Below are 12,665 nucleotides of genomic sequence, written 5' to 3'. Positions count from 1 at the left end.
AAAATTTAAAAAAAAAAACAGCATTTTTGCTTGCACATGATTGGATAAAAGAAACCAGCAGAGCTTCACCTCATTTCAGAGATTCCCCTCGGTTCTAAAGCAACTGCACTTGCATGCGCACTTGCGGTGCACAGTATTTACCATTAGTAAATCAACCCCAATGAATTTTCTATAATTTTTTGAGACAGACAAAATTATCTTTTGGTGGTTTTTAACCACTTCAAGTCCAGACACTTTCACCTCCTTCCCGCCCAGGCCAATTTTCAGCTTTCAGTGCTATCACACTTTGAATGACAATTGCACGGTTATGCAACACTGTACCCATATGATTTTTTTTTAGCATTTTTTTGAGACAGATAAAACTTTATTTTGGTGGTATTTATTCACCACTGGGATTTATTTTTTTTGCTATATAAATGAAAAAGTCCAAAAATTTAGAAAAAAGTGTTTTTCTATAAAATTTTGCAAAAAAATAATCTTTCTTCATAAATCTTGGCCAAAATTTATTCAGTTATCTTTTTATTAAAAAAAAATAACCCAAATTAGTTTATAACCAAAAATTATAATTTTTATATATTTATTTTTACATTTTTATTTTACTTTTTTATATTATTTATGTTTTCTTCTTTTTTTACATACTGTTACCCTAGCAGTACAGTGTCACCATAGTGACACTGTAGTACTTGTGGGGGATGATGAAGATTTATTTTTTTTTGTTGCACTGATTGCTTTTACACCCATAAAGGCTGTAAAAGCAATCATTCCTACTTCTCTCTGGCTGCATTCTTGCAGCCATTGAGAAATACTGTAAGAGCTGTGATTGGTCACAGCTTGTCACATGGTACAAGGCTGTTGTGAATAGCCTTCTACCATGTGACCTCTGTGATCATTCACAGATTTCACTAGTAGTAAGCAATGATGTCAGCAAGTGACATCTTGCTTACTACTATTCATGTGATCACTGATTGGCCAATCAGTGATCACATGATCGGGACCTCACACAGAGGTCCCATACAGCAATCGGTGTTCTGCTGTGTCCAGAGGATCGCGGTGCAGCGCGCTCCCAGGGAGCGCGCACAAGTAGGATAGTGAAAGGACATTTATAAAAGGCCACCTGCTCCTGCACTGCTAACGTCCGGCCGTTCATATACATGGGCCGGACAGTAAGTGGTTAATAATCACTGGGTATCTTAATTTTACTATAGAATGAAAAACAGACAGTCTAATGTTTTAATGACAAATCCATTCTTGGTACCCAGAGAAGTTGTCCTAAGAAGAAGGGTGCATGCTTCAAGTCTTGCTTCAAGTGAAATCGATGTTAAGTATGAAAGGACTCTGCATTGACACCAGCAAACAAAGGCTTCTTCTCAATATGTATATACTGTAATCAATTAAATAATTTTCAAACAAGAGGCTTTCTATGTTGGGTCAGCTTTCTAATAGTTTTGTCTGATGTAAAGTCTGATTACAGTATTCAGTTTTATCACAAACAAAACTGCCCCCATAGCTATATAATACAAAAAAGTTTTCTCATGACTTCTCTTAGGGCTCATGTACCCTGCAGCTGCTAGACTGAAGTTTAGGAACAGTTGTGCATTTTTTCAGCAGCCCCTGAACTCTCCTTTATGTTTTCCTATGTGTCCATGTACATATAGTTGTTTACAGTAGTTTACAGGCAGTTGAGTTTACAGGCATTTTTTTGAAAGCACAAAAATCGCATTCAGGAGTAGAGTTTACCAGCGTTTCAAATGCCAAATGCTTGTAACTGCGTGTAAACGCGTTTATGTACGTTTGCATTTTTGGGCTGGTCCATGTCCAGATGCTGTCCACAGCCTTTTTCTTTATCAAAAATGCATGCACAGCATTTTACATGTATTCAAATGGACCTAGTACACCAGTGCAGTCAGTTCCAGGTTTCGCGTTCAGGAAAAAATCGTAGAACGTCCTGCATTATTCCTGCACAGAACTGTACTGGAACACAGCAATACACAGCAAACAAAAGCACAAGGGGTGTTGTGTGCACTCCAGAATGCATCCGGAGGCATTACAGCACTATGTAGCCCCTCCCACAGTGCCAAGCATGGTTCTTGAGACACTTTTGCTACAGTTGCAACACCCATCAGAAAGTAGTGCTCTCTCTGCTTCTGCTCTATTTCTCACAAAATGTCTGAAATAGTTAATTATTTACTATTTTTCAGTGCATTCTGGGCATTTGGGGGGGTCTCCTGAGGTTATCTTTTAAAAACACTTCTAAACTCAAACGCATATAAACGCAGTAGGTAAACATGGCTAAACTGATGTTTTTAACTTACGTTTTCTAGCTGTCAGTTTCCAGCGGTCAGAAAAGTTTTTCAAACACCCCGTGTACATGAACCCTTATACACACAGTAACTGACAGTTGACATGTATTAGGGAGAGGTCTATTTTATTAATGTTTCACTCAAGATTCAAACTATTTGCATCCAAGATTCACAAAATCCTTTCAATGGGTTCATTTTGGAAAGATGTGTGAATCCTGGGTTAAAACATTTTTTAAAATCTCCAAGTTCATATTTGCCAGCACATCACGGATCACCAATGTCATCCAAAAGATTGTTTTTATTGAAGAATGATCATATCACAAAAAGAAAGGTGCAACATTTTGGAGCCGAGCAGGACCCTTTCGTCAGGCATGTCTGATGAAGGGGTCCTGCAAGGCTCTGAAATGTTGCACCTTTCTTTTTATCATGTGATCATTCTTCAATAAAAAGCCTTTCAGATGACATTGGTGATCCGTGGTGTTCTGGCAAATATGAACTTTGATCAATGATGGTTCCAGTATCCAGCAGGATGTTGCTGTAGCACCTGCTACTTTTAAGTCTGATCCAGGAATGTGTGCGATGGGAACATTAGCATCAACATTTTTTCAAATAGACCCCTAACTGTTCTACACACTAGATGAAGATATGAGGTGGTGACAATCTGAATTACTAAACAGAAAAATTAGATTTTTGTATTTTCCAGAAAATCTTTTACTTGAAGTCGATTAGGATACACAGGAATTGGAGAAAATCTAACAGTTACGTTAGACTGTTAATCCAGCCCCTGTATAACCCTGTCTCCTAAAAATCCCGTTTTAGTGAACAGTTTTGTGAACAAGCTGTACAACAGTCATAACACAGACAATTGGGACCTGTGTTCCCCAGACTTCAAGAAAAAGGTTTTACGGTACATACTAAAAAAGAGGAGTTTTGACTCTTTTGTTTTTACAGCTAACGCAGATGGCAGTATTAGCATTTCATCTCCAGTGGTGGTGCCTTCCATTCTCCAGGAATAGAGCTGGTCCTGCTCATCCATCCACAGCAAAGATTCTCCCCCCCCCCCATTGACATGCATATGTTCCTCCCAGATTGTGAGTGCATTTACTATTGTTTTTACCTTTTCACTAAATAAAGATATACTGCACCATGAGGCTGCTTGACGCCCCTCTCTTTCTCAGTACCGTAAATGTAATATCTTGGGAGTACAGTACAGGACACAAGCAAAGTATTCATAGACCCTGGGTTATTGACTTGTACCTTTTGATGACTGGACAGTACTCCTGGATCAGGAATTTAAAGCCAAAATTTATTTTAGCTTAATCGGTTAATCATACAGTACAAGACATAGTCTATGCATAGACCCTGGGATGTCCCCAAGCAATGAATGAAAAGGGTGGGCAACAACTAGAACAGAACTAGGTCAACAGACCCAACAACAACAAGGGTCAAAATGGACCCCACTTCAAGGTCCTGCCCTAAGAACCTTGCATTTGAAAGCTGCACTCGCAGAAGATTGCACATCCAGAACTTTGAAAAAGTATGAACAGAGGACCGGGTGGTGGCCTTACAAAGCTGGGTTACAGAGGTGTAGAAATGCTTAGGCAGCACCCACCAACTTTGTGCAATGGGCATGTAAAAGCGCAGGAGGAAATTTGCCCTTGAGAGTGTAAGCTCTAGTGATCAGATTTCTTATCTTGTCTTTATGAAGTATAAGGGACAGCTCCTTACAAGAAAACAAACTCAGAGGCACATCTGACAGATGTGATAGCAAAGGGCTACTTTGTAGGACTAGTCATTAACAGAATATACCTGATGTGATGTACAAGTGGATTCTGCAGGGCAGAAAGTACCAAACTGATGTCTCAAAGAAGTGCAGTGTGCTGCAATGGGGGCATATGTGAGATACACCTTGAGGAAAAATGTTTTCAAGGGAGAGCAAAGCCAGAGGTCTTTGAAAAAGAAAGGACAAAGTATGTTCTTTCAGAGTGTGTAAGGCCAAGTTCTGGTCAAAACCTGATTGTAGGAAGGCTGGAATTCGAGGCATGAAGTGATCTCTGGAGTTGAAGTTCCTGTGTTCACACCAGGCAAAAAAAAGATTTCCAGGCATGATGGTAGATCTTCCTGGAAGTGGGTTTTCTTAACTATCAGCAAGGTAGAAATAACAGGCTTGGAGATCCCTTTATCTTTTAAGAGCTTTGCCTAACAGCCATGCCATTAAAACCAGGGACTTAGAAGTAGGATGGAATAAAAAAAACCTTGGGACAGCAAATCTGGCTTGTTGGAAAGATTCTAGGGGTCATCTGCTAGAAGTCTTAGTATGTCTGTGTACCAGGTTCTTCTGGGCCAGTTCAGTGTAATGAGAAAGGTAGTTTTCCTCTCTTGATCTTTTTTGATCTGATTAGGCATAATTCACACACTTGAGGGAAGGTGCAGACTAGCCTGAACTGAGATCAAGAATTATCAAAGCATTTGAGGGCAATGCCAGAGGATTCCTTGGTCCTGGTTACAAACAAAGGTAGATTGTTGTTGAATCTGGAGACAAGGATGTCTATAACCAGAGTCCCCCATTTCTGGAATATCAATTTAAAGATGTCTGGATGAAGAGCCCATTCCCCTTGATCCAGGCAGTGGTATTTGAGGTAGTCCGAGCCACTCCTTTGTTGCCTTGGCCGTGTGTTTTGGGTCATTGTCATGCTGGAACACCCATCCATGACTCATTTTCAATGCCCTGGCTGAGGGAAGAAGGTTCTTACCCAAAATTTGACAGTACTTCGTCCCTTTGATGAGGTGCAGTTGTCCTGTCCCCTTAGCAGAAAAACACCCCCAAAGCAGAATGTTTCCACCACCATGTTTGACAGTTGGGATGGTGTTCTTGGGGTCATAGGCAGCATTCCTCCTCCTCCAAAAATGGTGAGTTGAGGCCAAAGAGCTCGATTTTAGTCTCATCTGACCACAACACTTTCAACCAGTCCTCTTCTGCATCATTCAGATGTTCAGTGGCAAACTTCAGACAGGCCTGGACATGTGCTTTCTTGAGCAGAGGGACCTTGCGGGCACTGCAGGATTTCAATCCTTGTCAGCGTAGTGTGTTACCAATTGTTTTCTTGGTGACTGTGGTCCCAGCTGCCTGGAGATCATTGACAAAATCCTCATGTGTAGTTCTGGGATGATTCCTCACTGTTCTCTTGATCATTGACACTCCACAAGGTGAGATCTTGCATGGTGCACCAGACCTAGGGAGACTGAGAGTTGATTTGTTTCTTCTATTTGCGAATGATTGCACCAACTGTTGTCACCTTCTCACCAAGCTGCTTGGCGATAGTTTGGTAGCCCAGTCCAGCCTTGTGTAGGTCTACAATCTTGTCCCTGACATCCTTGGACAGCTCTTTGCCACGGTGGAAAGTTTGGAATCTGATTGAGGAAAGAACAAAGAGAGGGCGCACAGGCCTAGTGCATTACCATAAAAAATGTTTAATAAGAAATAAAATAGGTGTTGTACTCACAAATCAGAATAAAGTCAAGGCACATCATAAAAGAACAGCTGGGTCAACACCGCGCTGAGTAACAGTCCGAAATGGGGAGTGTAGACATCCAATAGGTTGACGTGTTTCGAGGACTTGCCTCTTCCTCAGAGCCAACTGACCAAATGTCTGCTCCCTCTTTTATATTCTCACTGCTAGTTGAACCAAAGGTCACGTGGGCAGTCCTGGACACTCCCCTATGCAGGTGGAGGAGTCACAGGGGCAATTGACATAGTATAAGCAAACACAAAAGATCTATAAAAATATATGTCTAAATAAAACCATTGAAACTAGTGACAATCATAAAATCATATGAACCATAAGAAGTGTGAAAATGAAAAATAAATAAGTGGAAAGTTACACACACACACACATATATATATATTAAAAATCCTTCCCTGGTGATGCACTGCACGCATTTAAATAAATGGATGGATAAACAATGCTACGAAGCTTGCCATAGACAACCATGGGACATGGATATAATGAAGAGAGTAGATCTGAAACCCAGAAGAGACACTTATTAATTCATAGAAATGCAGCCTACAGGGTGTGCACTATTATTCTAGTATAGTCATATGTGATGAAACTTAGGCATGTGTGGCAATGCAGTGCACCATGGATGGATATGCATATGCAATACTATCTACGGGGAAAAAGGAGATAAATCACTAGTATAAACATAAATGTTAATATAAAACGTTACAAAAAACTTCTTAATATGGTTTACAAAGTATAAATAAAATGAAATAAGTATTGTTACCATATAGTATAATATCTGGTAAAATCGGTATAGTGTATGGTATACGTGTGTATGCATAAACATGGAAGCATAGGAAATATAAATATATAGGGAAAATTTTTTTTTTAAAAAATTAATTTTTTTAATTGTGGTTGTAGCCTGCATCGAGCCCATCCCCAAGCGCAGGAGCATTTGTGTTTGCTGGTTCTTTGGAATCTGATTGATTGCCCCTGTGGACAGGTGTCTTTTATACAGGTAACAAAATGAGATTAGCAGCACTCCCTTTAAGATACTGCTTCTAATCTCAGCTGGTAGCCAGAAATCCTGCTGAATGATAGGGGATCAAATATTTATTTCCCTCATGAACATGCAAATAAGTGCATAATTTGTTAGACATGTATTTCTTTTGAATTTTTGTTGCTATTCTGTCTCTCAGTGTTACAATACACCTACCATTCGATTTTTAGACTGATCATTTCTATGTGAGTGGGCAAACATTCAAAATCAGCAGGGGATCAAATACTTATTTCCTTCACTGTACCCTTTCTTTAACATATAATAGGCCATTTTGAAAATGTCTATGGACAGGAAATACATACATCCAGCATTTTAAAGCAGATTGTAAAATTGCTGGCTATAAAAACTGTCCAATCCTGGCAGGATGCAGCAGTGAGACCACCTCCTGTTTACATCTAAGGTTTGTATTTACAACTATTTGATGAGGTAGGCCAAAGGATCACCAAGGGGTTTAGTTAAAGCTGCATGCAAAGGTTAGGCTACATGGGGAGTTTTCAATGGCCTATTTACATATCTACAATAGTGCATTGCCATTTACTTTCACTGCAACACACCAAAATATACCTCCAACGCAAATACATTGAAGGGCACCACAGTACACTATCTTTGGTTCATTCCGGTGCGCTAGCAGCCCATTACTTTGAATGGACTGCTTTAACGAACGTTATGGTGCAACAGGACACACAACGCACCAGAACAATGTGAATGGGCCCTGAGAAATTTAGCACAGAAAATTCTCAACTGGGCCACTTGCTATAGTGAAGTAGTGAAGATGACTTGCTGAAGTTCAAACAGAGCATCAGAATGGGGAAGAAAGGAGGTTTAAGTGACTTTGAACGTGGCATGGTTGTTGGTGCCAGACAGACTGGTCTTAGCCAGTTTCAAAAACTGCTGATCTACTGGGGATTTTCATGCACAACCATCTCTAGGGTTGACTGTGAATGGCCTGAAAAAGAGAAAATATCCAGTGAACGGCAGTTGTAGGGGTTGAAAATGCCTTGCTGATCTCAGAGAATGGGTAGACTGGTACAAGATGATAGAAAGGCAACGCTAACCACTTCTTACAACCAAGGTATGCAGAATACCATCTCTGAACACACAACACGTCAAACCTTGAAGCAAATGGGCTACAACCGCAGAATACCACCCCGGGTGCCACTCATATCAACTAAAAACAGGCTACACAATTCTCACAGGCTCACCAAAATTGGACAATAGAAGATTGGAAAAATGTTCCCGGTCTGATGAGTCTCGATTTCAGCTGTGACATTCAGATGGTAGCGTCAGAATTTGGCATAAACAACATGAAAGCATGGATCCATCCTGCTTTGTATCAATGGTTCATGGATGTGCAGCCCACAAATCTGCAGAAACTGCGTGATGCCATCATGTCAATATGGACCAAAATCTCTAAGCAATGTTCAACACCTAGTTGAATTTATGCCACAAAGAATTAAAGGATGAGTTTACCTCCCTTAACATGTTACACACATATTCAGAGGGATCTTTTCGCCCCTTCTCTGTCAAATTAAAAAACAAAAACGTGGCCGTGCGGGGCTCCGCATCACTCATTCACAGTCATCTGTGAATGAGACTACAAGTCCCAACAGCCTTAGTGGCTTTCAGCTTGTAGTCCACAATGAACTACCACGGTGCTGTGAAGCGCCGTGATAGTTCATTCATTCTTCCTGTCAGAATATCTACTTGCCTACGGGATGTACGAGCAAGCAGATATTCTGACAGGTCTGCAAGAGACCTGCATGGCATCAGTGATCTACTCCTGCAGACAAAAATAACTGCACATTTTTTTTTTACCTGCAAAAAAAAAAAAAAGTGCATTTATTAATTTTTTTTCTAACAGGTGAACTTATCCTTTAAGGCAGTTCTGAAGGTATAAGGGGGTCCAACCCAGTACCAGAAAGGTGTACCTAATAAAGTGGCCATGAGTGTATATATGTTTACTTAAACTAGAACTAAAGAAGAAAAAATAAAAAAAATTCTCTTTTCATTTTGGATAGGTAAGGGAATGTTATACCTTGTCTCAGTTTACTTTTTGTCATTTGTGTCCCATTGAGATTTACCTTCACTTCCTGTCCTACAGCCAAAACAGGAAGTGAGAGATAATCCTCACAAATTAAGGGAATTCCTTGGGGACCCCCAGTAACCAGAACTAGTATCCCCATTGGAAAATTTCCCCTCCAATACTTTTCTGTGGACAACTCAAAATGGGATTTTCTTTACATTTATGGATAATGGTAAACAGAGGGTGCATTTCTCTAACGTGTGCACCAGCTGCAATAAAAACCTAATAGGCTTTCTAATCCATCTCCACGAAGTCCAAAACATGTTGGGGAAAAAAAAAAAAAAGGTTGCCTGTAGTTATACTTCAATGAGTTTACTTGGCACAAATGGGTTCAAAGCAGAAGAAGTTAAAGTGTAGCTATGGCCAGACTCAAAAATGACATATCTTTCACTAGCATTAACACAGGAGTCTGTTTTTCTGTCCCCCTGTAACTTTGTTTATTGCCAGGTAATCCAGCCAGTACATCTGTTTTTCAACTTTAACAAACCCAGCTGTGCAGCAAAGGTGACAGTTTTACATTAACTACAATTTACAGAGTACAAAATGAACACTTGTGTTGATATATTCATTTAAATAAAAAAGTGGCGGGAATTTTAGGAAAATTGGAGCTGGCACAATTTGGAGCAGCTGTTCATAGCAACCAATGACCATCCATCTCCAGCTTGTTCACTTAGGCTTTGAAAAGGAAAGCTAGAATACAACTGATTGCCATGCATAGCTGCTCCAGTTTTGATAAATACCCCCCAATACTCCTTGGTACCTAAACCTAGCCAAAACCTTTAAAATCACAAAATTTTGTTAAGAGGGGGAAGCTTTCTAATAGTGCAAAGACCTCCTCTGATTTTTTTTGTCCAGGTGCCACCAGGGTTAGAATTTGGTAGGTATCCCCTCTGCAAGGACACAAACATTCTAACCCTTCCTAGCTCCCGCCTGGAATTTTGCTTCAAGCAGCTTTTCGGTAACTAAAGTGGTGAAGTTTGTGAGCATAATTTAACCTAAAGTACATATTTCACACCTAAAAATCAGACGAGGGATATCTTTTTATTGTATTTGAAGACTTATACCTGTACAGGCAAATTTACAAAAAACATGCACTTAATTTATGTACAGTCACCAAGTTCCCAACAATGCATTAATATATTCAAGATACTAAAAAAAAAAATATTTACAGTATATGCAGATAACAGCACAGTAAATAAGATGGGCAGAGAATTTCTTTACAACTCTCATTGACCAATTATAACAAAAAAAAACCTTTATTACAGTATCATTAGTTTCTTTTAACCATCATGATAACATCTGGTAACATGTACCTTTCACATAAACTATATTAAACACCTTTGTTAGTCTGTTCAAAACATACCGTCTGACCTTCTACGACATACAAGAACCGTCTACATCTTACGTATGCCATATACATGGCCCATAATTCCTAAAGCAGAGGTCCCAACCTGTGGTAGCCTGGGAGCTACAATAAAACCAGGATTAGCCTAAAAAATGGCTGGTAGCCAAGAGTGATCTGGCTCTCATACACCACCTGTTGGGGACCTCTGGCCTAAAGTCTGCTTGCCATAACACAATAATTCATTAGTCATCAACTCTACAGCACATAACTCCTTCACTATCAGCTACATCTCTCTCTAAAACCTTAAAACACACAAAAAAGAAAAAAACGTTAAACCTTCTTAAACCGAAGGAAGAATGAAAAACGCCTGACAATATTTCTGTATCTGCCCTGAAAATGTTTTGCTTGAAAGAAAAAAAAATGCATTTGGGGAATCAAAATGCAGTCTTTAAAATCTTCAAAAATACAATAAAACTGATTAAAAACCCTCTAAACTACATTAAAAAATTAAATACTTGGCAAACACACAAAAGGAATGTACAGTAAACAAGAAAAAAAAAATGATTCCAGTAGGTAACATGAATAACCTGTTAACCTCAGAGTCTGTTTTTTTACACGAACATGTGAGATTGCTGTAGAATGGGCCGGGACATTCTGTAATAATCAACTGGCTCAGGTTACAGGCAGCAATTTTCAAGGGTTTGCTGCCAGGGAAATCCAAACAAAAACACCAAATATAGCCATAGTTACTTGATATCACTTTGCTCTTGGAATCTTCCACATTGCATGCAGTCTCCAACAAATGTGAGGTTATTTATAAAATAATTCTGCACTTCAAAAAGACAGAAAACATTTTTTTTCAAATGGACGCAGGAAAAAAAAAAAAAAAAAAAACAAAACAAAAACTGATGTCAATGCAGCATTCTTCATTATTTAAACCAGCATCCCCCCTCCTGGAGAAAAAAACAAAACAAAAAAAAAAAAAAACAGACTCTGATTTTAACAGTGTTAACTGCATACCAGTAGCTGCCACTGAAAGGGAACTGGGAGAGTAACAAATACAGTAGGATCAGTGAAAAAATCCCAGTATGCTCACATTAAAAGATAAAAATATACATATGTATAAATAACAAGTCCAGCCAAAGGGCACTTTCCCACTTATACTAATGTTTCTTTTCTTTTAATGCTCTGTTGTGTTTTGTCTCGAGTTTTCCGGCTTCCTGTCAAAGCTCTTTGGAGTTTCCCTGGCTTCGGATCTTCTGGTGAGCCCACAACAGAGCTGTCTGCATTTTCTTCAAGGTCCATTTCTACAATGCCAGATATGGTAGATGACCTTCGCTGGGCATTTGTGTTCTGAGCTGGGGGATGATTTTCTTCACATTCCTCACTGAGGTCAGGGAGTTCTTTTAGTTCAGTTGGTGAAGCATTCTGATATGGGACAATGGCTGTTCTGATACAGTTCAACCACTGCTGCTTGTGAAAGACATCATTGGCTTGGAGAGTGTGACTCTGGCCTATACAAGCTTCTTGAAACCGAACTCGGAAGATGTTTTTGGCTAAAATGTAAAAAACAAAAAGGAGTACAAATTTAGACAAAAGATGATACAAATATTTTGCCTTTAAAATGTGTCTAATACTTCAACTATAACTAGAGGTATAATGCACAGTGTTTAAAGTATAGATTCTGAAGATGCATAACGGTCAAGAGTGCATTAAAAAGATAAAGTTCATCTATATTCAGGGTGTAACATGTTATAAAAGAACCGAACCCCGCTGTGACAACTAATGGGGGATCTTCTCCCCATCACAATTTTAAGAAAATGTGGCCGTGCGGGGCTCTGCCTGCCTGCCCGCCCATGTCACTCACAGTATTCTGTGAATGGGAAAACTATAAGTCCTGAAACCGCCTTTGTGGCTGTTGGCTTGTAGTTCTCAATGAACTACCACAGCGCTGTGGTAGTTCATTGATTCTTCCTGTCAGGGTGTATCTGTGTCTCCGTATGAGCACACAGTTACACTGACAGGTCTGCAGGAGTCTGCATTGCACCAGCGATCAGCAGATGTAATGCTTTTCCGGCTCACAAAACAAAAAATAGTAAATGCACATTTTTTTTACCTCCCTTAAGCATACTTATCCCCACTACAAGAAGGTGAACCCATTATCCAAAAATTTGGTTAAGGAAAAAAGAAAAAAAAAAATCACTTTCAAATCTTTGTGCTGTAAAACAATAAGGTTTTACAAGCTTTCGGCATGACACAACGTTGCACAAAATAAAACACACACACCACACTTGTGTCTGAACATTAAAAAAGGTATCCCATAAATATTTCAGAAAATCAGTAAATTCAGACATTTTTATCTATGAAATCTTCAGAT

The 12,665-nt window shown here is 39.4% G+C and overlaps 1 protein-coding gene across 2 annotated transcripts in view; it reads right to left on the bottom strand.

Moving 5' to 3' along the window:
• Nucleotides 1–9,968: 9,968 nt before the first annotated feature.
• Nucleotides 9,969–12,665, bottom strand: part of NET1 (neuroepithelial cell transforming 1) — a 56,629-nt gene continuing 53,932 nt past the window's right edge. For both annotated transcript variants that reach the window (XM_089676885.1, XM_089676886.1), the window contains one exon: nucleotides 9,969–11,844. In XM_089676885.1, coding sequence (XP_089533011.1) covers nucleotides 11,447–11,844 — 398 coding nt within the window. In that variant the 3' untranslated portion in view covers nucleotides 9,969–11,446. The remainder of the gene's footprint in view (nucleotides 11,845–12,665) is intronic.

Source organism: Staurois parvus, unplaced genomic scaffold, assembly GCF_062004578.1.
Source record: "Staurois parvus isolate SC_StPar_1 unplaced genomic scaffold, SC_StPar_1.0 ptg000175l, whole genome shotgun sequence".
Taxonomy (NCBI): Eukaryota; Metazoa; Chordata; class Amphibia; order Anura; family Ranidae; genus Staurois; species Staurois parvus.
Note: the sequence above shows the minus strand (reverse complement) of the source record. Positions and strands in the feature narration are given on the sequence as shown.